Here is a 23,231-nt window from a genome sequence, read left to right as displayed (position 1 = left end):
CCGGTTCTCCGCCCGGGGCTTCCCTCCCGGTCCCGGCGCGGCGCGGCCGCGGCGCGCCACCCGCGGGAGAATTTGGCGCGCTTCCCGCCGCTCAGCCAATAGGAAGCGGCCGAGGGGGAGGCCGGCAGCCAATCGGCTGCGCGGGCGTCGGGCGGAACGGGCGCGCTGCGCGCGGGGATGACGTCAGAGGGGGCGCGGCGGCGGCGGAGGGCCGCGGGTTCGAGGCCGGCCCCGCCATGGAGCTGCTGCCCCGCGGCCCCGCCGAGTTCGGCTCGGCCCGGTACTGGGATCGCTTCTTCCGGCAGCGCGGCCGGCGGCCCTTCGAGTGGTACGGGGCCTTCCCCGAGCTCTGCCCCGTCCTGCGCAAGTACGTCCGGCCCCGCGACAAGGTGAGGCCCCGGCGCGGCGCCGCCCGCGCCCCGCGGCCGAGCAGGGGTTGGCCCCGCCTGGGGGCTCCCCCCCGGCTCGGGTGCCTGCCCAGGTGGCGTCGTGCTTTGGAAGGCTGTGCTGGTCCAGCCCGTCCTCTGAGCATGGGGTTGGGGAAGCTTTAACTCTGCTTTACCCTCCCCTACCACAGCAACACAGAGGGAACTGGCTCGCTGAGGGGACACGAGGTGCCCCAAGCGGTGTCAGCATCTGGTGGTGCAAAACACTAGAAGCCTCCGGTGCCCTGGGGCAAGAGCACAGGAGAGGCCCCGGCCTCACCCTAGGATGGGGCTCTGGGGGCAGAAACACCCAGATAATCCCCAGAAGACGTGCAGTGTAGTTGCATCGCTCTGTGCCAGGGTGACTTCTCTATAAAAATGTTATTTTAGGGCCTTGGAGGGTGGGTTTGTAGGCGCTACAGGCGTAGCTTTCACTGAGGGCTCGTGGTTGATGCCTGTGGTGTTTGCTTGTAAAATGCTTTGGGACGCATGTTCAGGGCGTTCTCGCCATCACGGCTGCTCTTGTCTCCCTTCCCAGGTTCTCGTGGTCGGCTGTGGGAACTCGGAGCTGAGCGAGCAGATGTACGACACGGGGATGTGCGAGGACATCGTGAACATCGACATCAGCGACGCTGTGATCTGTCAGATGCAGGAGCGGAGCGCCAGCAAGAGGCCGAAGATGAGCTACGTGCTGATGGACATGCTCCAGATGGACTTCCCTGACGCCCGCTTCCAGGTGGTCCTCGACAAAGGCACGCTGGATGCCATCCTCACCGACGACGAGGAGGCCACTCTGTCCAAGGTGGACAGGATGTTTGCCGAGGTCAGCCGAGTCCTGCAGATAGGAGGGCGCTACCTCTGCGTCTCCTTGGCTCAAGCCCACGTGCTCAAGAAAGCGGTGGAATATTTCTCTCAAGAAGGCTGGGTGGTGCGTGTCCACGAGGTGGCCGGCAGCGGGGACAAGCAGCAGTTTGTCCTGCCTGTCTTTGTGTACGTCATGACAAAGTTCAGGAAGATCCCTGGCTCTGCGCAGCAGATCCTGGAGATCTGCCTCGAGGAGCAGGACAAGCCGATGCGGATGGAGAGCGCGGAGCGGCTGGTGGAGGCGGTGAGGGACAGGCAGCATTACGCCCTGCTCTGCAGCCAGCTGAGCAAAACCCCCTGCGGAGAGCAGCTTTCCCTGGATCTGTGTGAAAAAGGCAGCGGGAGGCCTCGCTACACGCTGCACGTGGTCGACAGCCCCTCGGTGAAGCCCTCCCGGGACAACCGCTTCGCCATCTTCATCAGTGAGTACAGCTTCTGCCTGCAGCCTGACAGCGCTCCACCCAGGAGCTGCCGTACCAGCAGTGGTCCTGGTCCTGTTGGAGTTGGAGAGGGAAATGGCTCGGTTTTGGGGGGTTTGGTTGATGTCTTAGTCAGCTTTGCAGCGGGACAGGTATTTCCAGAGCTGCGTCAGGCTCTGCCAGAAATGCTGTCTGCTCCCTGTGTGCCTGCAAAGCCCAGGGCTGTAGCAATCTGAGTAGCAAGGCCATCGGACACCCCCTTATCATGAAACGTGGCCTTTGCAGCCCCCTGCTTGAGCCTGCCCAGATCGGGGAGGGTCCTGGCTCTTGATCTTCAGTTGTGGAGCGTGGCTGGAGGTGTGAGGCTGTGTCACGCAGCGGTACCTCCTCGTGATGCCTCTCTGTACCCCGCAGCTCCTCCCTTGAAGGCCGGGGTGGTCGCGCAGGGGCCGGCACCTGCCCGGGGCTCTCCTGACCGCAGCCCCCATCTGCAGTCCCGCAGGGCAGAGAAACCGAGTGGCTCTTTGGGACGGAGGATGGGCGGAGGCAGCTGGCCGCCAGCGCGGGCTTCGGGCGCCTGGTCACCGTGGCCCTGCACAGGGAGCAGCGCTACGAGGGCATGGCCAGCATCCAGGCGGAGCTGTCGGGGAAGGTGATGGAGCTGGCCCCGCCGGGCCTCCCCGCCCGGCAGCAGGTGAGCCCGCTCGTTCGCCTACCCCAGAATTGGGGCCAGGAGCCCCTCGGCCAGCCCTGAGTTCCTCTGCTTCGAGGGAGACGGAGCTGCAGTGCCCCAGCACGTGTCGGGGCAGCCTGGTGTCCCGTGCACTGCCCACGGCTCATCCCACTGCCCCCCAGGCCCATCTGCTTCACCCCAGCCCTCCAGCTGTGCTCAGGACAGGGCCAGCGCCCGTCCCCACAGCCTGGATGCTGCCACGAGTCCCCGTCCTCCCTGCAGGTGCCCTTCCTGTCCGTGGGAGGGGACATCGGGGTGCGCACGGTGCGGCACTGCGACACCAGCCCCCTGAGCGGCGAGTACGTGGTGGAGGACGTCAAGGGGGACGACGCCTGCTACTTCCGCCGCCTCGTCTTCCTCAGCAACAGGAACGTGGTGCAGTCGGAGGCCCGGCTCCTGGCCCCTGCGCCTCCCCCAGGTACGCAGGAGGAAGGTAAAAGTCCCGCTGGGACCTGCTCTGCCCTCTCCCAGCATGATTCTGGGAGTGTTTTTGCTCTCTACGTTGCTGGTGGGACAGGGCTGGGTCGGTTAGTCCCCAGTAAGAGCCCCTGCCTCCAGCCTCACCTTACTTCTTGTCTTTCAGGCCAGAAGAAACGGAGGAAAGACAAGAGGAAAGCCGGCCCTGCCGAGCCTCCCACGGCAATCGACAAGAGCTACCTGTGCTGCGAGCACCACAAAGCCATGGTGGCGGGGCTCTGCCTGCTGGGGAGCCCTGACCCCGTCCCAGGTGACGAGGTGGGGAGGGGTATTCCTGGCCGGGGAGCCCCAGCGCCCTGCCAGCAGCAGTTTGGGGCAGGCGGGTGGGACGGGAGGCAGGAACGTGGCTGTGCTGGCGGCTCACCCGGGCTCTCTCTCGGCAGGATCCCCGATCGCGGTGCTGGTGGTGGGGCTCGGCGGTGGCAGCCTGCCCCTCTTCATCCACGACTACTTCTCGCAAGCCCACGTGGCCGTGGTGGAGATCGACCCCTGCATGCTGGAGGTGGCCACCTGCTGGTTTGGCTTCTCCCAGGGCGACCGGATGCAGGTGCACGTAGCCGATGGCCTGGACTACGTGGCCAAGCTGGCAGCTGAAGGTACCGTCTCGCGGAGCGTCCCAGCGTGCTGGGGCACGGGTCCCGGGCTGATTAATCCTCTCCTTCCATCCATCCTGACCTCCCAAAGGAAACCCATGAGAGAGAAATGGCTGAAATATGGTAGAGGGGATGTCCTGACCTCCCTGTTCACTGCTCCCCCACCCTGTGTGGCTCAGCCCTGCCCCAAGGAATAAGGAGTCTCTGTGTTCCCTCTTGCAGCCCCAGCCCAGTACGACGCCGTCATGTTTGATGTGGACAGCAAAGACCTCACGGTGGGGATGAGCTGCCCGCCCCCAGCCTTTGTGGAAAAGCCCTTCCTGCAGAAAGTTAACACCATCCTCAAGCCAGAAGGTACGAGGGGAGCTCTGGTGGTGCCCCTGCAGTCCCCGGGGCCGGGCTGGCTGGTCCTGCGCAGGGTCTGAGTGATGGGGCTGTGCCACCCTTCCTCGTCCTGGAAAACGGTGGCCACGGCCAGGATCGCTGCGTGGAAGCCGCTGCTCCCAGCAGATCTCAGCTCCGGGTGGTTTTAGTGGGCGTTGTGATGGCACAGAGAAAGGGAGCACGAGGTGCAACGGGTGGGCTGCAGCGCTGCGGGGTCAGGCAGGCTGAGAAATCCCCGGGGGTGCGAAGAAAGGTTGCGGAAGGCAGAGGGTGTAGGTGGTACCTGGGAACAGACCGTGCGGCCGCCTACGCCCCAGGCGGTGGCAGGGACGTGGAGCTGGGCCAAGGGTGCTCGTCGTGCTGCCAGGGGCTGTGCGAGAGAGGGAGCTGGTGGCACCGGTGGCACCAGCTGAGCTGTGTTTGTGCAGCGAGGTGGCGAGCGGGGCGGTGTGCGGGGGATCTCGGGGCTCGCAGACTTCTGAACCCCGCTCTCGCCCTGCTGCAGGAGTCTTCGTGCTTAACCTGGTGTGCCGCGACGCCCGGTTGAAGGAGTCTGTCCTGGCCGTCCTCAGGGAGGTCTTCCCCCTGCTCTACGCGCGTCGCATCGACGGGGAGGTCAACGAGATCCTGTTCTGCCAGCCCAGCCCCGCGGGGCAGCGCGACCCCACGGAGCTTGGGGCACGCGCCCGGGTGCTGGAGGGGGCCCTGCAGCAGCCTGGGCGCCCCTGGGACAGCTCGTACGTGCTGGCGGACATGCTGCAAGCCGTCACCATCATCTGAGGGGGGCCTCGATGTAACTCGAACAAGAGAAGCCCCTGCGTGTGCCACAGCTGGGATGTCTGACCCTGTGGGGGCCAGTTCTGGCCTGGGTGTGTGCCTGGAGGACGAGGCTGGCACGGAGAGGCGCTCCCCGCAGCGGGACGGAGCCCAGCGAGGTTCCCTGGGGTGCTGGGGCCCTGCTCTTTGCAAGGGCCCCTTCTTGCAGTTTGCCTCTCAGGGGGCTGGGGAAAGGGGGCTGGGACCGCAGGGGGCTGTGCAGCCCGTGGGACAGCGTTGGGGTGGTGAGGGGTGCTCCGGGACTGGCAGGACTGTGGGTTTGTGTCGGTCCCCACTGCTTTCCTGCTGTGGATAAAATATGGCTCTGACCATCCCCGTCCCTTCCAGCATGGCTCCTTCCCTCTGGTGCTGCTTTTCCTCCATGGCTGCGGGAGCCCTGCCCACTGGCATCTGCGTGTAAAACCCCAGTCCTGCCCTGAGGCTGGCAGCAGACGTGCTTAATTGGGCTGAGCGCCGTACAAATAAAGCTCAGGGCTACTCTCGAGGCCCGCGGTGCTCTGCCAGGCTTATTTCCCCCTAGCAGTGATGGCACACCACAGTCCCCTGGTGGGAGATGTCCCTGCTGCCTTGGGGCACACCAGGGAGGCTGTGCAGGGAGGTGACACTGCCACGGGCTGCGGCGGGGCTGAGCTCTGGGTGAGGGGAGCAGGGCTGCTGGGTTTGGGTTAGAAAATGGTTGAGCAGAGGTGCTTGGGGCTTGCTGCCCGCTCTGCCACTGCACCCGCCAGGAGGGTGCCCAGAGCCACCACCTCCGGAGGCCTTGCAAGCCCTGTGGACACACAAAGGGGAGCTCCCAGCACCCATGAAAAAGGTAAAGCCACCTCTGCTGCTTAGGGACATGTCTGCCCACTGCCCCTTCCACTCACCTTACCAAAATCAGACCCCACCATGCCCCTGTCCTTCTTCCACGTCTCTCTGGCCATCACTGCTGTGAACTGGGACTTGTAACCCCCCGCTCCTGCCCCCCATTGCTAAACCTTATCCCCCTCTCAGTGAGCCAGGCCCTCAGCAGCAGCTCCGGGAGGTATCGGGACAGCAGCAGGCGCAGCTCAGCCTCACTTTGCAGCCACCCGTGCCTCTCGCTGCCGGCAGGCAGAGCCGCCGTGCCCTCACCTGCAGGCAGGAGCAGCTGGAGGGACCGCAGGCTGCCTTGGAGCTAGTTGTACCACGAGGGTGTTGGCGTGCCGTCCCTCATCCTCCTGTCGCTCTTCAGCAGCGCCCAGGTCACTTCTGCAGGTCCCCAGCGGGGTGCGGACCGTGGGAAGGACACCCCGAGGGCTCCCACCCTCCGAGCTGGTGGGGACCGCAGCGGGTGCAGGAGGCAGGAGGTGTTTGTTAGGCAGGAGGTGTTTGTTGCGCACGGGACGCGCTGCCACAGCTGTGCGGACAGCAAGCATGCCTTGGGATCAGAGATCGTGGCTGCATTTTAATTCTAATTTGGCAGGGGGATCTGCTCGGGAAGCCGATCTGCACAGATCCCGTGTCCCTTGCTCCCTGCGTTGATCTCCTTTGTGCAAAGGGACAACTTTGTGCCCTACTTTCTCCTCTGGCTGGCCTGCTTCTATGCAGAGGAAGCAGATGCTGTGTGTTTTTTTTTTTTTTTTTATTTAAACTGCTTTTGAGCTTCCCCAGGCGCTCAGAGCACTCGTGAGTGTTGGTGCCCGAATTCAGGCCTGGCTGGCCCTGCTGCAGATCAGCTGTGGCAGCTCTGGGTGCCGTGTTCTCGGTGCGGCAGTCACTGCGCTGTGTCGGGGCCAGCGCGTGATTTCTGCTCCGTGGCAGAGACAAGGCTGGAGCTCGAGTTGTGCACAAGTCTGTCTGCCTCCACGCAGTTCGTTTCTAAATCTCTTTTTGTGATAAGCACTTTCTTTTCTTTTGAAGGGTGTCTGTTATCCATCTAGCTCAGCAACGGCAAATTTCTCAACTGGATCAGCAGCGCTGCATTTAGGCTATTTTTAACTCCGTTTCCAATTCTCAATGTAATTCCAATGACATAGATTAGTGTGTGCGCCCTTTATTTTATCTAAACCGCTTCATTTCTTCCCCAGCAGCAGCTCACACAAAGGATGCGTTCATCCCTCCTTTGTCCAGTCCTGCGTTTCTGCTGGGTTTCCTAACTGCTGCGTAATGCCACATCCTGCTGGAAAAACAAAAGACATCTATTAGACAGAAAGTAACGATGAAATCCCAGTTCCTTGCAGCTGCCCTTGCAGCTACTGACAGCCCTACGATGCTGCTCGAGAAATGCATTTCAGCTGAAAAAGTGCCAAATTAATGCGTGCTGCAAATACCTGAAATTCTTTGCAGGTAAAAGTGCTCCGCAGCCGGAATAAGTGACGGGTAGTAAATTTTTCACAGGGTCACGATAACATGCAGATAATGTATACGTTTGGCAACCGTTTCTGTTGAGTGTTCTGGCAATGTATACTTCTGTTTACCTCCTTTAGTCTTCACTTCCTTCCTCCCAGGCGTGGGCACATTGTAAACAGGGGGGACAGAAACAAGCGCTGCTGTCACTTAGCAACCTCAGACGGGCTCGGGGATGCTGACTTCTTTCCTTTCTGGATTTCCCAGCACAGAAAGAGAGCGCTGTGCAGATCATCGAGCAGCTCCGTCCTGACACTGCAACCAGCCCGGGTTGCTCGGGGCTGGTCGTGAGACCTCCAGCTGCAGAGACCTGTGCCAGCGTGAGCCTGTCGCAGCACATAAGGGGCTGCACCAGCCATATCCCGAGGGGTGGCAGGGCTGGGAAGTGTTTTCCCCGTGAATTTTTCCCTGGGGGAGGCACTTGGCTTGCCTGGCTTTGTGTCTGAGACAGGAGGCGTGCTGCCAGGCTGCAGCGGGGGCCCGCTGCCATTTCACGGGGTGCCCTGGGTGGGAAGGCTGCAGGGAACCCTCTCTGCAGGCTGCAGTGCAGCACAGCCTTTCTTTTACTGGTTTTGGTCTATCTTTCACAGCCTCAAGGTCTCTGTTCTGAGCTCTCCTCCCTGGCAGATGCCCGGGCACGATGCTGACTGGCACGGCAATGCCAGCGCCGCAGAGCCAGGCGCTGAGCAAAACCTGGGGCTTGGTGCCTGCGCTGCCTGCTGCCTTCTGCAGATCAGCTGCGTGAGAAGCTCTGCAAGGCTTCGGGTTGGTTTCTGAACCGAGGAGGAGGTGAGGAAGGTCCCTGGAGAGAAGGGAAAATCACGCATGAAGGAGTCTGCCTCTTCTGAACGTGTCCCGGGGGAGGAAGCAAGCTCGGCCGGGCTCTGCTCCCCGCCAGGCTCTGCTCGCTTTCCTCGCAGGGACAGCGTGCCCAGCTGCTCACTGCAGGCATCCGCAAGCCTCCTTTGTGGCAGTTCATATATAACCCGTTCTCCGTGCAGGGAATTGCGCTGGCGTGTATTTATAAAGCAGCCTGGGGACCTGCTCTGAACGTCCCATTTTTAGCATCACGCTGCCTGGTTAGGGAGAGCTGTTTGTAGGAAAGGAGCGGTGACACCTGGAGGTGACAGCCCCCTGCCCACCGTGCCGGGGGAGCCAGGGCTCCTTGCCGAGCCCAACACGTGGCAAAAGGCAATGATAAATATTGTGGGGCACAGCTCTGACTGCAGGGTAAAAACAGAGAGGCACGCTCAGCTGGCTAACCAGTGATGGCAGCCCCGTGATCCCCAGGAAAATGGGGACCTGAAGATGTGCTCCAACACCCTTCCTCCCCCTTCTTCACCAATCTCTTGGAGCTGTTTGAAAAATGAGCACCCTTGTGATAGCACGTGCAGGCATAATGCAAGTGCCCATGCTTTTTCCACAAGGTGGGAAATCTACATCCTTGTCCTTTTTGGGAGGATATTGGATTTTTTTTAAGTGATGGAGGTGCAAGGGCAAGCATGTTGTTTAGCGGCTTTAACTCAGCTCAGGCAGAAACAACGTTTGGTTTGGAAACTTCCCAGCTTTGGGGGAATAACTCAATCTTTTCCTAATAATAGATGTTAGCTCCTTATTTATTTAAAATTATGGAAGGAAACAAAGAGAATTAATAAGAAAACTAATGGAAAGGAGAGGTCCTCAGCTTACCAATTTCAGAGGTCCACAGCATTGCTCCCAAGGAGTCCTGCCTTTTCTAGGGGTCATTTCTCTCTTGTATCGATGAGGTCCTATCACCAGGCTGCTCTGTAATTATTTCACTGGGGTGGTAAGAAGCGCTCCTACGCTCACACCGGGAGGATTTTGCCAAGAAGCGATGCTGTTGTTCCCGACTCCCGGCCTCAGCAGGAACCCATGGGCTGGCGGAAGGCCAAAGAGCTACTCCAGTGCCTCCTGGCATGGCCCGCTCAGGCGGGAGCGTGAAAAAAGAGAATCATGCTGCTAATTGGCATAATTATGTCAATAACCCTGGGCCCCCATCTAGACAGAAAGGTTCATGAGGTTTTTCCTTGATGTCTGGGGAGGTGATCTGACCGCAGTGACAAAGCAACTGCTGCAGAAGCTGTGCCTGCGTTACACTGATGATAAAAACATTTCAGCCTGAGCTAAAGCACAATCTCTAGAAACATTTTAGCCTGAGCTAAAGCACAGTTTCTCCTGGTGAGATGACTGACGGTCTCTTTTCTTGCCACCTGGACAAGTCCAGCTCTTACCTTGGTCCTTGCACGGGGAGGGGCTTAACGACACGTGCGCGGTTAGGCCCAAACCCCCAGCACTGTAGGCATTGACAGTGCACCGGGTTCCTCGAGAGCGTGCTGCTCGCACGGCTGTTTGCTCTGGGTTTGTGGGTTGCTGCTCGGAGCACGAGGAGGTGCTGGCGATGTGTTCCCAAATCCGCCTTTTGTGAATGGATGTGCCTGGGGGCTCCTGCTGCTGCTCGGCTCCCATGCAGTTGTCTGCGTACGGTTTGCTTTCCCTTTGGTTGTGTTTGCGGCTAGAAGCTGTTCTGCTGTAGGGATTCACTTTTTTACACTAACTGAGAGCCCTGGCCAAGAAGTTTTGATGACGCTCCAGCTCATTAGTGCCTGTCAGCCGCTTGGATGTTCGCAGTAGTTCCCTTTTGTTTCGCTAGTCACGCTGAGCGCGACCGGTGTCTGGCTAAATACAGAGGATAACCATCGCTGCAAGGCTCCAATGCCTCTGGGATATTTCTGCCTTGTCCCTGCTGCCAGTAATCACAGATAAGTCTCGTGTTACGTGCTCAGCTCAGCTTCAGCGTGGGGTTTTCATTGAACCCGGTGCAGTTCTTTCGCTTCAGCGCTGACGGAAGCCTCGAAGCCCTTCGCAGGAAGGCAGAGGTGCTCTGCTGGTTCCCGGCAGCGCTTTGGAAGGCTGCGGCCGTGACCTGCCCGGGGCTAACCGGGGACCCCCCGTTACCGGCACCCCAACGCAGGACCGGGGCTGGGGCGCACACGTGGCCGAGTTCCCGCCGCGGGGCTCCCGCCACCGCCGCGGTGGGCGTGGCCGCGCCAGCAGGGGGCGTGTCCTCCCCGGCGAGGCCCCGCCCCCCGGTCCGGGTGCGGGGCGCATGCGCGGCGCGGCGGCCGTTACCTGTCAGCGGCGGGGCGGCGGGATGGAGGGGCTCATCCCGCTCGTCAACCGGCTGCAGGACGCCTTCGCGGCGCTGGGCCAGAGCTGCCTGCTCGACCTGCCGCAGATCGCCGTGGTGGGCGGGCAGAGCGCCGGCAAGAGCTCGGTGCTGGAGAACTGCGTGTCCAGGTGAGGCGGCGGCGGCGGCGGCCCCTTCCCTCGCTCCTTCCCCTCCCCGAGGTCCCCCCCATGTCAAGTTCCTCCGGTGCTCGGCGTGAAAACACCGCCCGGGTCCCTTCAGGGTCCCTTCACCGTCGGTTCAGCATTTATTCTCGCCGCGTTACGTCTCAGCTCTCCCTCCTGAAGGCTGTAGTGCGCTGCTGATGCTGGCTGCGTTGCCAGCATCCCGCTTCCAAAGCACTCGTGAAGCCTTCAGGGATCCCTACTGGCAATCAAATTGTTAGAGTTTTCTTTCAGCAAATCTTCAAAACCTTTTGAGGTTCTGAGCCGTGTGTTCATGAAACAGCCCAAAATGTATGTGCTGGGGAGGAGAGGCCTCTTACCTTCCTTGTGTGTAAGGTGGCATGGGGCTGGGGCTGAGCGCGGTGGCTGGGTGCTGATGTCTTCTTCTGGGTCCTGATACCTTCTTCTGGATCATGCTGGAGGGTCACTGCTCCCTCGTACTGCTCCCTGCCTGGGGGATCCCAGATCTGGGGGATCCCTATCTGATCCACAGGCTGATCCGCTCCTGTCGGGTGCTACGTGCCCCTGCTCGCCCCCTTGCCCAAATGAATCTGGGTAGCACAAGAGGTAGAAATGAGAAGTTTGGGCTGGTCTGGCCTGTTTGGACAAGAGGCTGGAGCCTGCTACACAAGCAAGATGTGAACGTTTCTAGCAAGCATTATGAAGAGAAGCCGAGGGCAACGACTTCTTACGCCTGCGTACTACCACGCACCCTGCAGGCGCTACCAGAGACTCTTCAGAGAAGAGTTTACCAGCGAATATAATGCACCAGGGCATTTCTCCAATGCAGGAGCTGCAGTCTCCAACCCTCTCTCCGAGTTCTACATCGTTGTCCTATGCAGGAACTTCTTCAGATATAGTATCAGCTGGTCTGTAGGACCTCCATACTTGCCAATTTTTGAAGCCTTTTGTGAACATGACATTAAAATGCGTTACTTCAAGCCTAGTTCCGTGAGGTTTAAATAAATATGTTTTGCTCATGCCTTTTCTCCAGGCTGAGCGAGTGTGCGTGGTCAGCAGATGTGTGGTTGCTTGCTAAGTCATGAAAACTTGATTGTGAACCCTCGGAACCAGATGAGTAAATAGCCATGAGACTGGAAGAGCGCTTCTGGTTGGCAGGTCAGCAGGCAAAATGGCCTGTAGTTCTTCCTAGTTAGCAATAGGACAGTCCTGTTTTTACAGGGTAATGAAGCTGCTCTCAGAAAACAAGTTTATTATATCTGTGTCTGTCTTAATGTGCCTTACAGAGGTAACACGTCTTGTTGTAGAGACATGTTGCACTCCTTTGTTTGTGCTATGTTGCATATGATGTTTTTTAAGCACAGTACAAACAATAATAATAGTACCACAGCTTTGAAATTACTGTCAAAATGAAATAGTCTCAGCATTGCTCTGAAATTGAGCATTAACTCTCATGTATTTTTTTTTTCACCACGTGAATCGTTATCATTAGTGGATTTTGAACTGTTAACCTTCAGAGGTACAGTTAAGATCTTCTCCCTTTCAGGAATAGCTGTAATTGGTACCACGAGGGCATGGGGTTAGGAAGGGCCTTAACTGCAGGACCAGGCTGTTTTTTCTCTGCTGCCTGTAGCCACGAGGCTGTTGTGCCTCCTTCAGCACTTCACAGGGTCTTTGCTTGAGCAAGAATGGCTTTGTTTTTTCCATGTGGACAAAGGAAACAGATTTGCTTGCTTGCAGGTTGTGTTGGAGCTCCTGTATGGAGCCTGACGGTGCAGGAAACGTGTTGGGCCGGGCTGCGTTACCCTGCAGCTGCTGGTGAATATGTTGGGGTTAGATTGCATGTGGGATCTACCTCAGTGCTTGTATTTCGTGAGGATGAATTCTTCATGTGTGCCTGCTTCAGCACTTGTGTGACAGCCAGGCCTGCAGGCATCCTTGGAGGCTGGCTTGGATTGGAGCTGGCACGGGGCAGCATCAGGTCTCCCAGTGTGACAGTTATCGTTCCTGTTTGGGTTCGCATCACGAAGGTACTCTTCGCTTATTGCTCCTTTGTGTGCAACGAGATCTTGCTGCTTTTGGTAGTCAAGGACTCTGTTTGAAGTCCTTGACTTCTGGATGTTGTGTTTGGATGAAAATGGAGACTCCGGAGGACAGCTGAGGACAGGAGTCGTTTGCGTTTATGAGTTAGACCTTCGTGTGTGGAGCTCGTGGCTCTCGCTTGAGGAAGTGGTATTGTCTGAAGAGCACGGTAAGAATGAGTGTTCTTATTGCCTGCTTCTCTTTGTGACAAAAGTAAACATGCCCATAAAACGCTGAGGCGGTGTTTAAAGCAAAGGGCCTACTACAGTCGTGGTGGAAGAGAGTTTCAAAAGCCCCAAGGGGAATCAAGCTCCGAGTCCTGCGGGTCGGTGGGAGCTAGGTACCTTACCTGGCCTGGCTGCATGCCCGCGCTGAGTACAGGACCGTGACCCTATACGTCATTTGTGCTTTTTGAACGTCTTGCTTTTTATAATAGCAAGGTTTATTAAAAGAAAACGAATGGCAGGAAGCAATCCTTGGAAACTATGTCCGGAGAGAGAGCGTTTTCTCTTATTCCATATATCAAAATGGGCTTTTGAGATAACTAAAGGCACAGATGGCAAGCTATCTTGTCAGGGCCTCTTTCTCCAGATTTGAATTAAAGCCTCCTTTTATTCTTGCAGATAGTGAGAAATTAATAATTTGATTTCAAAGCTGAGAGCTATTTACTTCCTTTCCCACCTAATACAATATAAACTGCTTGTAGCCAAATAGTTGTTTTATAAGAGATGTGAGCTCCTGATTGTGAGCCTGTCAGTCATAATCGAACAAGAACTCTCATTTTAAGAACCCGAGGTCTGGTTTTGTAAAACAGCTCTGCAGCTTTTTGATCTGAGACGTTTTTGATGATTGTACAGCCACTGCTTAGTGTAGAGCTATTTATTATGAAATATGTACTAATTTTTGTTATTCCAAATACAGTTCCTCGTGTGCTGAGCTCATTCTTATTCCTTGAGATGGTGGTGGTGAAAAGGCTGTGTTGAGTCATTAGGGGAAGAGAAAGGAGTTTCAGTCTGACCATCAAAGCAGAGAATTTCTCCAAAGAGAGTAGACGCATACTTTGCCTGCTTCCTGGGAGAGGTGCGGTTAAATCGGTGCAAATATTTTATTCTTTTAGTTACTAGTCGTCATTGACAGACAAACTTCTTTTTACAGAAAGTTCACCTCTGTATGAAACAGGCATGAAAAAGCTAAGCAATAGGAGACACGGACTGAAATGTGGCGCTATGTATTCTTTTTTTAATCTTGAGGATTTTCTGGAAATGAGAATCAGCCACTCCTTTTCCTGACTAATTAAGCCATTGTACAGCTGTTTTGAGCCTATTAGTCTAGTTATCAAAATACTCTGGTGCGCTGAAAGCAAGAATTGTTTCTGGGTATTCCATTAAGTGGAAAGAGTAGCAATGAGGCAGTGGCTCATTTTGGTTGCTTCTCCAAATATTTTTTCTACATTTAGAGGCTGGAAAACAAACTTGGCCATCTAGATGTGATATAGATGGCCAAGTTTTGTCCGCAGGTATAACTCTGATGTGGATTTTAAGCTCAGTTTTATGTCAAGTCTTGAGAACTGATACAGACAAAGTAAAACAAATGTATAGTTAAAACCAAATATGCTGATTTATTTTTTTCACCTGTAAAGTAAAAGTTTTCCTTGAAAACTTGAAAGCTGTTTTGAGGATCTATGGCACTTTAATTTTATTGATTAAAAGATCTCTTGTTCATTAAGAAAAGCTGTGCTCAGCAGTGAGGCAGAGTATAGGGATCCCTGACCTGTATTCTGCTGTGTAAGTTCCATGCATCAAGCACTTTACAGAGATGCTAATTCCGTAAGTAATTCTTACTGCTTCTGTAAAGTGTACCTATGAGAATACATGTGGTCTTAATATAACTTTGGCATTTAATAGACAATTAGTATGTCGTACTTGTTTAGTGATCGCAAGCTTAGCATTGGAAGTCTGAGACCTCGCTTTCAGAAAAACCCCAAACCCCACCAAAAAAAAAGTCAAAAAAAGTCTCATCTTGAGTGCCTTCTGAGAAGTCCGTGGTACAAATTCAATTGCAGTTGTTACGGGAAGTTCAGTCCATCTCTGCTTTTTACAGGTAAATTGTCCTCCAGTGTGAGATTTGTATAGTTTTTCTTTTTTTTTTTTCTTCCAAGATTGTATGTATTAACTTACTTCTTATCTGAACTCCTCCATATTAAGAATTACACAGAGGCACTTCTGAGAACTCAACAGATTGCCTGACTCTGTCTAACTTGACAACCCTGCTACACCCTGCCTTCAGGAAGGAGCCCTATCCTTGGCGTTTGGCAGCGCTGGAAACAACAAATAACATGCCCAGTTGTTGTCTTGCTGTTTCCTGAAGGGCATTGCTTCTGGTAATGGTTCAGACTTGTGTAATTTGCCGTTGTAGACAAAATAGGAAACACCACTTTTCAGTTTAGATAAACGGATATCAGCGATACGATTATTTTGACGTTTCCCTGTAAACACAGGAAGTAAGCTGCTATGGACTTCAGCAGGGAAGCAAAGTGAGGATGCTGTTCTCCTCTCTGCCTCCGACTTGCTGTATGACCTCAAGCTGTTTTTTAAACATTACCTGCATCAATATCCACGTGCACATGCAAAGTCTTTGCTCCGTAGGTAGGCTTTAGATTTTTTTATTCCTTTATTTTTAATTTCCTTCTATTTTTAAAGGCAAGGTTAGCATATCGTCTTAAAATCTGTGTGGAACAACTGTGACTGTAGTCTAAAACTTGCTGTTTAGCATTTTTCTGCCTTGTGTCACGACTGCTCTAGATATCTGTGTGACACCAAAACTGAGTGGTGGGTCTGCTTCGTACAGCTGAGGTGTAGCAGCGTTTCTCCTTTCTAGAAAGGGACCCTTGCTGCTCTTCAGTTTGTGCCTCTGACAGCTTTTTTGGGGTTTGGTATCCATCAGTTGATCATGGAGCAAATTGATAATCTTTGAAGGATTCATGCATTTCTTACATAAAGCCTGCCTAGATTGCAAGCACGGAGGGGCAGAAGCCATTTTTGCTTTTTCTGTTTTTTTAAACAGCGCATTGCAAAGTTAAGCCTTTGGTAAATAAAAGCCTGTGAACTCCCCTTGTTCGCTGTGCTCATGTGCGGTGGGTTACTAGGAGCCCTTTTAATGCTGTGCGTCTGCACTGTAAAGCCTGTAGTGTAAATATGCTGAGAGCAGGAAATGAGCATTATTTAACTGTGACCTTGCATCTTTTTCTTCAGCAAGTTGCAGCGAGACGAACAAGGCAGCATTATTGAACTAGAGAGGAGCAAATCCCATTTAACCGCGTGCTGGGCTTTGATGTACTGCCAAGTACTGTTGTCTGTGATAGCCTCTGGGATGCAAAGGAGACTGGAGCTGGAGATAAGAGAGGTTTTCAACCAAGGCATCTAGTGATAATGTCAGCTTTCATAATTTGTGTGAGGAAGTTATGCTTTTAATTCAATACCTAGCATAGTATTTTTGCATCCCAGTTCCTGTGCAAAGTCACCAAGATTTCGTTCTTCAGATACGTAGGAGTTCTCTGAGCTGTAACATGGCTCCATGTCTGCCCTCACAGCTGACATAATCACAGCTGGATTAATCTTGTGCACTTGGTGCCTTGTTTACTACGTACAGCACAGCTGCCGACAAATGTACACGTGTATTTGGTAGTGCTTATCTATATAGGACGCTCCGAAATTGTCTCTTTGTAAGCTCCCCTGCGGAGAATAGGCAGGGTGGGAATAACTGGAAGGTATCCCTACCTGTGCACCACGACAGCGGGTGAAACGGGTGAGGTTCCTGCTCCAAGCTGGGCTGCTGAAGGCATTTTTACCATAGTCCGTCAGAGGTGATGTTGTGCTCTTGTGTGCTCACCTGTTAATTTGTCCAGGTGCTCCACAAATGCTGACAGAAGATCCCCAAGGTCTGTCACTGCTGGGAAGCCCCAGGCGTTGCTCCTCCCCTGCCACCTCTCCCTTTTGCTGTCTTTCCGTCTATAAATTCAGGCTGTCTTTGTGCAGCACTTCCCATTGTGTTCTCCCTCCATACATTCTGGGGGGAGCAGAAAAACTGAATCTGCTTGCATTTAAGCTTTGCAAAATGATCTGAAATGGCTCGCCTTGTACAAAGGAAGGTAATAGCACAGTTTGACACGTTTGTCATAAAAAAGAAATGCATTTTCACATTGCTTCTGAAGAGGCAGAGATTTTGGACTTGACTGGGACATGGCATAGCAGATTGTATTCCCTCTTTAAAAATTCTGTGTTGGTGGATCTGAGTTCAGGACAGGGTGATTTGGGAGGAAAGGCAGAAGCTTATTTTGTCTGGGTTTTTGATGGTAGCGCTGAAATCTGCACTATTTCAAAGTTCTGCAACAACAGAGTATCCAGAGGTGAGTTATTTGCAAAGTGCAAGTCATTATGTAGTGGCTGGCTTTGTGCAGCTGATATGTGCACAGTACTGGGGACGTTGCTTGCTGTTTAACCCTTGCAATCAGAAAATCTGTTTGATTATATTGTAGAGGAATACTTTTTGCTCAAATCTTTGTTTTTTTTGAAGAAACATCGTTAATAGTATTTGTGTTCCAAAAGCTTCAGTGCACTGACACCAATTTAAATTGAATAAGGAATCTCCGTTGTTCATTTCTCGTGGAGAGACACCAAATCTTGCTGCATTAGTATTCATCCTGAGGTTGGATGGGCTTTCATGCTCTCACAACGTATGCAAATGAGTCCCTTCCTAAGAGCAACCATATCTGATTAGGGAAAATACAGTTGTCCTGAGAAGCCTGCTTCACCCTTTTCACCGTGAAAATCGGAAGAATTGCTGTGTGTTTGGTGGTTCCTCCCCCCTGCCCCCCGGCTCGGAGTTGATGGGGAGCACCGCTGTTTCCGGAAGCTTTTGTCAAATCTTAAAGGAGAAAGAGAGAAAAGGGCATTTTCACAAATGGAATTGGGGTGATGCAGCAGAGCTTTGGACGCCTGCCAGGGAGGACAGATGCACCGTGCGTACAGTGGCTTGCCTACGAGCCTGCACGTTGGCAGCTTCCTGATCTGTTAATACAGCAAGCCCACAGCCCGGCATAATCACTGCAAACAGAGCACTGTTCATCTTAGCACTCCTCTGGGTTTGCCTGGCAAGTTTTCATAGCTGCGTGTGTGACAAATTTTCAGGCCTGTAAACATTATTGAGACTTTAAAGCTTTCTATCACATAATAGATTTGATATATATATATTTTTAATACTAGGAAGTACATTTACTTTGCTACAGTGAGCAAGCTTGTCTTTTTCAGTGCAGAAATGCCATGTAAGGTATTCCCAACGCTGCCAAAATATGGCAATAGATTTGGAGGACCAGTGGTGGTCTGTACCTTCTGTTCAAATGTCTCCTCCTTTGGAGAACCTTTTGACTCCAGACATGTATAATGGAAGACCTCATCACTGGGACTAGAGTAATTTTTGGCACTGATTTTGTCATAGCCCAATAACGTTTCATGGGGAGGTGTGGTAACTTCTGCTTGCTCGTTGAGCAGAAGAGCTGCTGCTACTTAAGCATCTTCCAGGTGCGGGAGGCGTGTAATGACAGCGTCCATCTAAGCCTGCTCTGTTTGCAGTCTTGTGCAGAAGGAGGGAATCTCAAATGTTGCTTTCTCACCACGGTGGTGACTGAGTGTTGTCACTGAACAAGTTGTAGTGGAGGTGCACAGCTAGCGTGAGTGAGTATTTTATTTCTTACCTTCAGAGTCTACGCTCACCAGATTCCCATGGTTTGGGGCTGGGTGAGGGTTTTGTCTGTTCAGGTGTGGGTTTTGCACCTTCCCCCTCTGGATTTTTGTATAGCTGGTCTCAATTCTGTAAAGCAGGGAGGGGAAGGAGACCCAAAGAGGTGTTGTAGTCCGCTAGGTTGTAGTGTTGTGTAACGGCTACAAGATTTTTTTTTTTCTCCTGTGGAAGAAAGGGAGAATTTTGGTTCAACTAGTACATGATCACCTGGGAGGGATGGATCAGGTAATTGGGCAGTGCCTGCGTTGGCTGTTCAGTCCCAGTGGCTCAGCAGTGAAGGATGCTGCTGGGTTGGAGGACGGCTTCTCAGAGACGCCAGGTGTTGGAGCTAGGAGGCCAATTTATCCCCTCTGCTTGAAAGGAAGTGAGATCCAGACATCCTCGAACTGCTGACTGCTCTCTTTCTAACCCCTGAAGGCATGCCCAGCTGTGTGGGCTGCAGTGTGTAGTTACTGCTCCTGGGTATTGCGTTGCACCACGATTCAGCAGTTTAGCTCCTCTCTCAGGTGAAGGAAGATCGACCTTGAAGGAATGCTTACTGCAACCCGAGAGCAAACTTCTTAAGAGAAAGTGAGCTAAGCACTAAATTGTGGTGGTAGGGATGCCACCATCTCTGCTGGGTGGTTTACAAAAAAAAAAAAACCTGGAAAGACTGGTATTAAGCTTTAAGAGCTATCATAGCCAAGATTGCTAAAAACCCACAGCATCTTAATGCGTTTAGCTTGCCTAGTAGGCCTAAGATAGGTGTCATTGGTCTTCAATAAAGAGGATTAATTATTTTGTACGTCTTCATGTAAGCCCCATTATGTTAAGCTGAGGTTTTGCAGTCAGCAAACAAAGCTGTGGAAGATTGTGTTGACTGGCAGGCGTGCCAAAACAAAAAGCATTTACTGTCCTGTAACTAATCAGGGGTGGGGAGGGATGGAGTGGTGTCTGATCGTAAGAATTGGTCTCTGCTTGGAGTTAACGAGGAAGAATAGCTGAATATCAGTGGGATGTAGAAAGCGGTGTGTGCTGCTTTATTAGTGGATAAAAATGGTTGGTGGTTCAGAATGGCAAAGCCTTAAAAAAAAAAAAAAAAAAAAAGGCTCTTAAAGCCAAAGAGGTACTGCCTTAAAGCTTTTAGCATTTCTTGAAAATGTGTCCCTGGGCTCTTCCGTACAGTCGTTTGAAGGGTAGAGGAGTTGTGCTTCCAAAGCCATTAAGGAAGAATAAATACAGTGATGGCAGTGCCACTGATGACAAGCTGCTCTGAGAAAGTACTTCAAATCACTCGATATCACAAAATTAATACCTGGAAAAGTCTCTGCTTAAACCGAAGGTATACTTGCCATCACTGGGGTATGCCCTGCTTGTAATGGCCAAAAGTGGATGAAGGACCTCTGGTGAGATCCTCTGCTATTGGTGAGCACAGGAGGGAAAATAAAACGAGCACTTGTGCCCAAACAGGTCTGGGATGGACATGTTACTGTTAAGAGTTCTTCAGTTAGAAATTAGCTGGTTTGGGTTTATGGGCTTGAAAAGTGAACCTGAGGAAAGATTTTAGCAAATCCTAATGTCTCTTCTGTAGGCCTGGACCGTGCTTTTTCCTGCTGTGTTGTTGTGTGGCACTGATAAATGCAAAAGCAACAAAAGCCCTTTGTAGTACTTGGATGCAGTGCACGTCTGCTGTAGAACTGGAGGCGCGTTGGCTGTGGAACCGCCCGCTCTTTGCACGAGAGATCGCCGTGCTCCTGGTGTGCCAGTCGGGGAACAATGAACGGTCTGCTGGAAAAAAGCCGAGGAAAACTGTTGACTTTTGGCCTAATTGCTTCCTGTTGCAATTGAAGCTGCATTGCATTCCTTGGGCAACCTTGGGAATGAAGGCCGGTGCGTTACGGTACCGCGTTGTTTCCGCTAGCAGCCCGTGGAAGGCGCTGAGGAAGGCTACGGGCGTGGGAAGGACTTTGGGATGTGGAAAAACTGCCGCGAGTGGAGTTGCCAACATCGTTTGATAGATTTAGATGGGTGACTTGTGCTCCTCCATAAGAGAAGTATGGCTCTATTTTGGTTTTGATATACTTTTTTTCTTCGTCAGCTATAGTCCTGCATTATAACTAGACAGCCTCATTGACGGTAACTCGTCTGGTTTGCTTTTCAGCATTTTGCTGCGGTTTCATCCTGTTCTGAAATTTAAATGGTGTTCCCCTCTCTTGCATGGGACTCTTCCTGTTAATGAATTGTCTAATTGCTATTTTGTCTTATTTGCTTCCAAAGCATCAGTCAGAGAAGGTAGTAGTGTATTGGTATGGCCATTAATTACGTGCTTCCCCATCCTTTGACATCGGTTTTTGAGACCTGGGTTTTAGCGAGTCAAATTCAAACTAACATCTGTTACCTTTGCATGTTAGTGGATACACTTGTTCAGACTTCTGACACCAGAAATGACTGGTATTAGGTACTGAAGGCAGTTCAGTTCATATCAGGCAGTAAATGCATAAGTAACTTTAAAGCTTCTAGAGTAAAAACTATTTGGCCCTAAAAATATCTAATGATATTCCAACAGATGAGTGAATTCGAAGGCTGATGAGTTCCTGAAGTGATATTCTTGACCGCTTGGCTGCTTGCATCTCATTTGTATTTGATATATTCAGTTCTGGCTGGGCAGCACTGGACAGGCTGTGCTGCCAGCCGCCAGCCCGTCACGTCACAGCTGCATTGCTGCTGGGCTGGGGCATCGGTTGTCAGCAGAGGGACTTGTGCTGAAAACGTTCTGAGAATAAAGATGTAAAAGTGGCTTGATTCTCCTGGTAGGATGCACGACTTTTAAAAGAATGTAGCTTTGGTTCCCAGCCTTATTCCTGAACGGTGTTCTTCGTTCTAGAAAGAATGCTTTCTAGACCACGGGGAGGGGGAAAGCATCTGCATCCTGTCCTGTGGATTTCAAAGCAGGCATTTCTGCAGAAGCAGTAGTACAGCATTTAATGTGTTTCTCTCACTGCTAGAGTTGTAAGGTAGTACCATGTGACTTTTCCTAAAAAAGTGAAAAGTATGATTTAAGTTGGATTTCTGTAAAGAACTGCCTTTTTTCTAGAAGTAGATTTTCTGTATTTGTTCATAGCACCTGATTTGGGCTGTGCAGAGAAAGTGCACGGATGCCATTGCCTTGTGGTTAAAGCTGAAATTGCAGATTTTTTGAAAATAATAGTAATAAAAGTTCCCTGTCCCTGTGGGAGCAGAGTTTTTAATTGAGGTCAGTGTCTTTTTTTTTTTTTTTTTTTTTTTTAATACAGGTAAAATATGCGTTCAGCACTTCTGGAGAAGATATGCCCAGCTCTTACAGTATCTCTGCATATTCATGCAGTGCTGCAGCCGCAATGTTGACGCTTCAGCACTGCTGCTTGGTTCCAGGATATGTCAGGCTATTGGGTCTTCTCCTAAACTCTCCCCATGAACACTTTGTTCTCCTCACCTTTCGTCATTTCTTCGGCTTCAGACTGTACATTTGGAGTAGAAGCCTTACGTCCTCCTGCCATTCACAGTTCAGGTGGTTATCACCCTCGCCAAGTGGGAGCTCAGCCAGCTTTCTCCTCATGCTTGCTCAAACAGACGACGGGCTTTTTGACAGTAGTTCAACTTGTTAGAGAGGGTTATCAAATGCAATCTATTGCAGACAGGGAAAGGGAATGTTCTGAAAGTTGTTGGCTTACGTTTCTTTGCAATTTTGCTGTCAGCGTTGTGTAACTAGGAGTTGTGTTAATGTGGCGTTCTTGATCTCTGGCTGTGCTTAGTCTGAAGCAGAAAATCGGTAAGTCTTTTTATCCTCTAACTCCCTGAAGAAGGATTTTAGTGCCTCACGTGGTATTGTAAAGGGCCCTAGTTTGTTTTAAGTGATCGGTTTGTCCTGAATAGCAATTCCTTTCAGCTTCTTGTTAAAGGAAAAAAAAAATCAAAAATCCAAGTATGAAACTGTCATCTTGGTACGCATTTTCTACACCCTAGGCTACAGTCATTTCAATACAAACAGTAAAAGGAGTATGTTTTTGTTAAGAATTTCTCTTCTTCCCCATGAGAAAATATCTGTAGCTGGCACTTTGATGTGAGACAGGCATCTCTCAGTTGGTAGGTAAAAGAAATCGTGATAGACCTTCTGATAAACTTTGGCACCTTTGAGAAAGCAACAGGATACAAGAACTAGCTTAAGTGCTGTAAAACATCACGGTGGATTTAAATTAGTCTGCGTGTGGTGCTTTTTGCGTTATCTCTGTTTTAATGAGAGTTTGTGTTCATATGTCTATAATCTCTATGTATCTTCAAAGGGAGTAGAGGGTGGGACACATTTATTTGGAGAGTCCAGTAAATGTGGGCATTGTTTTCGATACTCTTTCTATGAATTGTGTGTTTTGAGATCTTATACGCGATGATCATGAGGAAAGAGAATCAGTAATGTTCCTAGATTGGTTATTTAATTTTGCTATATATTTGACCCATTGCTATCTCAAATTGAAATTAACAGCCCTAGTTTATTGTACAGTTTGATGTAAATCTCTCCCCACTGACTTTCCATTTTCATTGCAGCTGAAGGTACAGAGGAGGTTCCAAATTAGTCCAGTATCTTAGAAACTGGTCAGTCTTTTCTGGGTTGTAACAACTTATTTATTTTTTTGTTTCTAGGGATTTTCTTCCTCGAGGTTCTGGAATTGTAACAAGACGACCATTGGTCTTGCAACTTATCACTGCCAAAACAGGTAACCTCTCTTTCTTCTCAGTTTAATGCCTGGACAAAGTGTTGGTGTGTACTTCAGTGGGAGAAAAAAAAATACAGGAAAACTTAAGCAGTGTGAAGAGAGGTGCTACTGCACTGTCTGCAACAAAGGCCTGCTGCTTTGGAATTATACCCTCAAGAACACCAATCTCATTGTCCTGATAAATCATTAAAGTG

General features: G+C 51.6%; 2 protein-coding genes across 12 annotated transcripts in view; both read left to right on the top strand.

Moving 5' to 3' along the window:
- Window positions 1-170: 170 nt before the first annotated feature.
- Window positions 171-5,216, top strand: EEF1AKNMT (eEF1A lysine and N-terminal methyltransferase). The gene is made up of 8 exons (XM_040565135.1): window positions 171-389; window positions 964-1,711; window positions 2,203-2,402; window positions 2,664-2,859; window positions 3,025-3,168; window positions 3,302-3,514; window positions 3,734-3,865; window positions 4,401-5,216. The coding sequence occupies exons 1-8, from the start codon at window positions 237-239 to the stop codon at window positions 4,673-4,675; spliced, it is 2,061 nt and encodes a 686-aa protein (XP_040421069.1). The 5' UTR covers window positions 171-236; the 3' UTR covers window positions 4,676-5,216.
- A 5,019-nt stretch (window positions 5,217-10,235) lies between these two features.
- Window positions 10,236-23,231, top strand: part of DNM3 (dynamin 3) — a 178,452-nt gene continuing 165,456 nt past the window's right edge. For 9 of the 11 annotated variants that reach the window (XM_040565133.1, XM_040565132.1, XM_040565130.1 and 6 more), the window contains exons 1-2: window positions 10,237-10,417; window positions 22,964-23,037. In XM_040565133.1, coding sequence (XP_040421067.1) covers window positions 10,272-10,417; window positions 22,964-23,037 — 220 coding nt within the window. In that variant the 5' untranslated portion in view covers window positions 10,237-10,271. Of the gene's footprint in view, window positions 10,418-22,963; window positions 23,038-23,231 lie in introns of all 11 variants that reach the window. The other 2 variants (XM_040565131.1, XM_040565134.1) reach the window with 2 other exon arrangements.

The sequence above is a fragment of the Cygnus olor genome, chromosome 8, assembly GCF_009769625.2.
Source record: "Cygnus olor isolate bCygOlo1 chromosome 8, bCygOlo1.pri.v2, whole genome shotgun sequence".
Classification (NCBI taxonomy): domain Eukaryota; kingdom Metazoa; phylum Chordata; class Aves; order Anseriformes; family Anatidae; genus Cygnus; species Cygnus olor.
The sequence above is the reverse complement of the archived record's forward strand: the minus strand, read 5'-3'. Positions and strand labels throughout refer to the sequence as shown.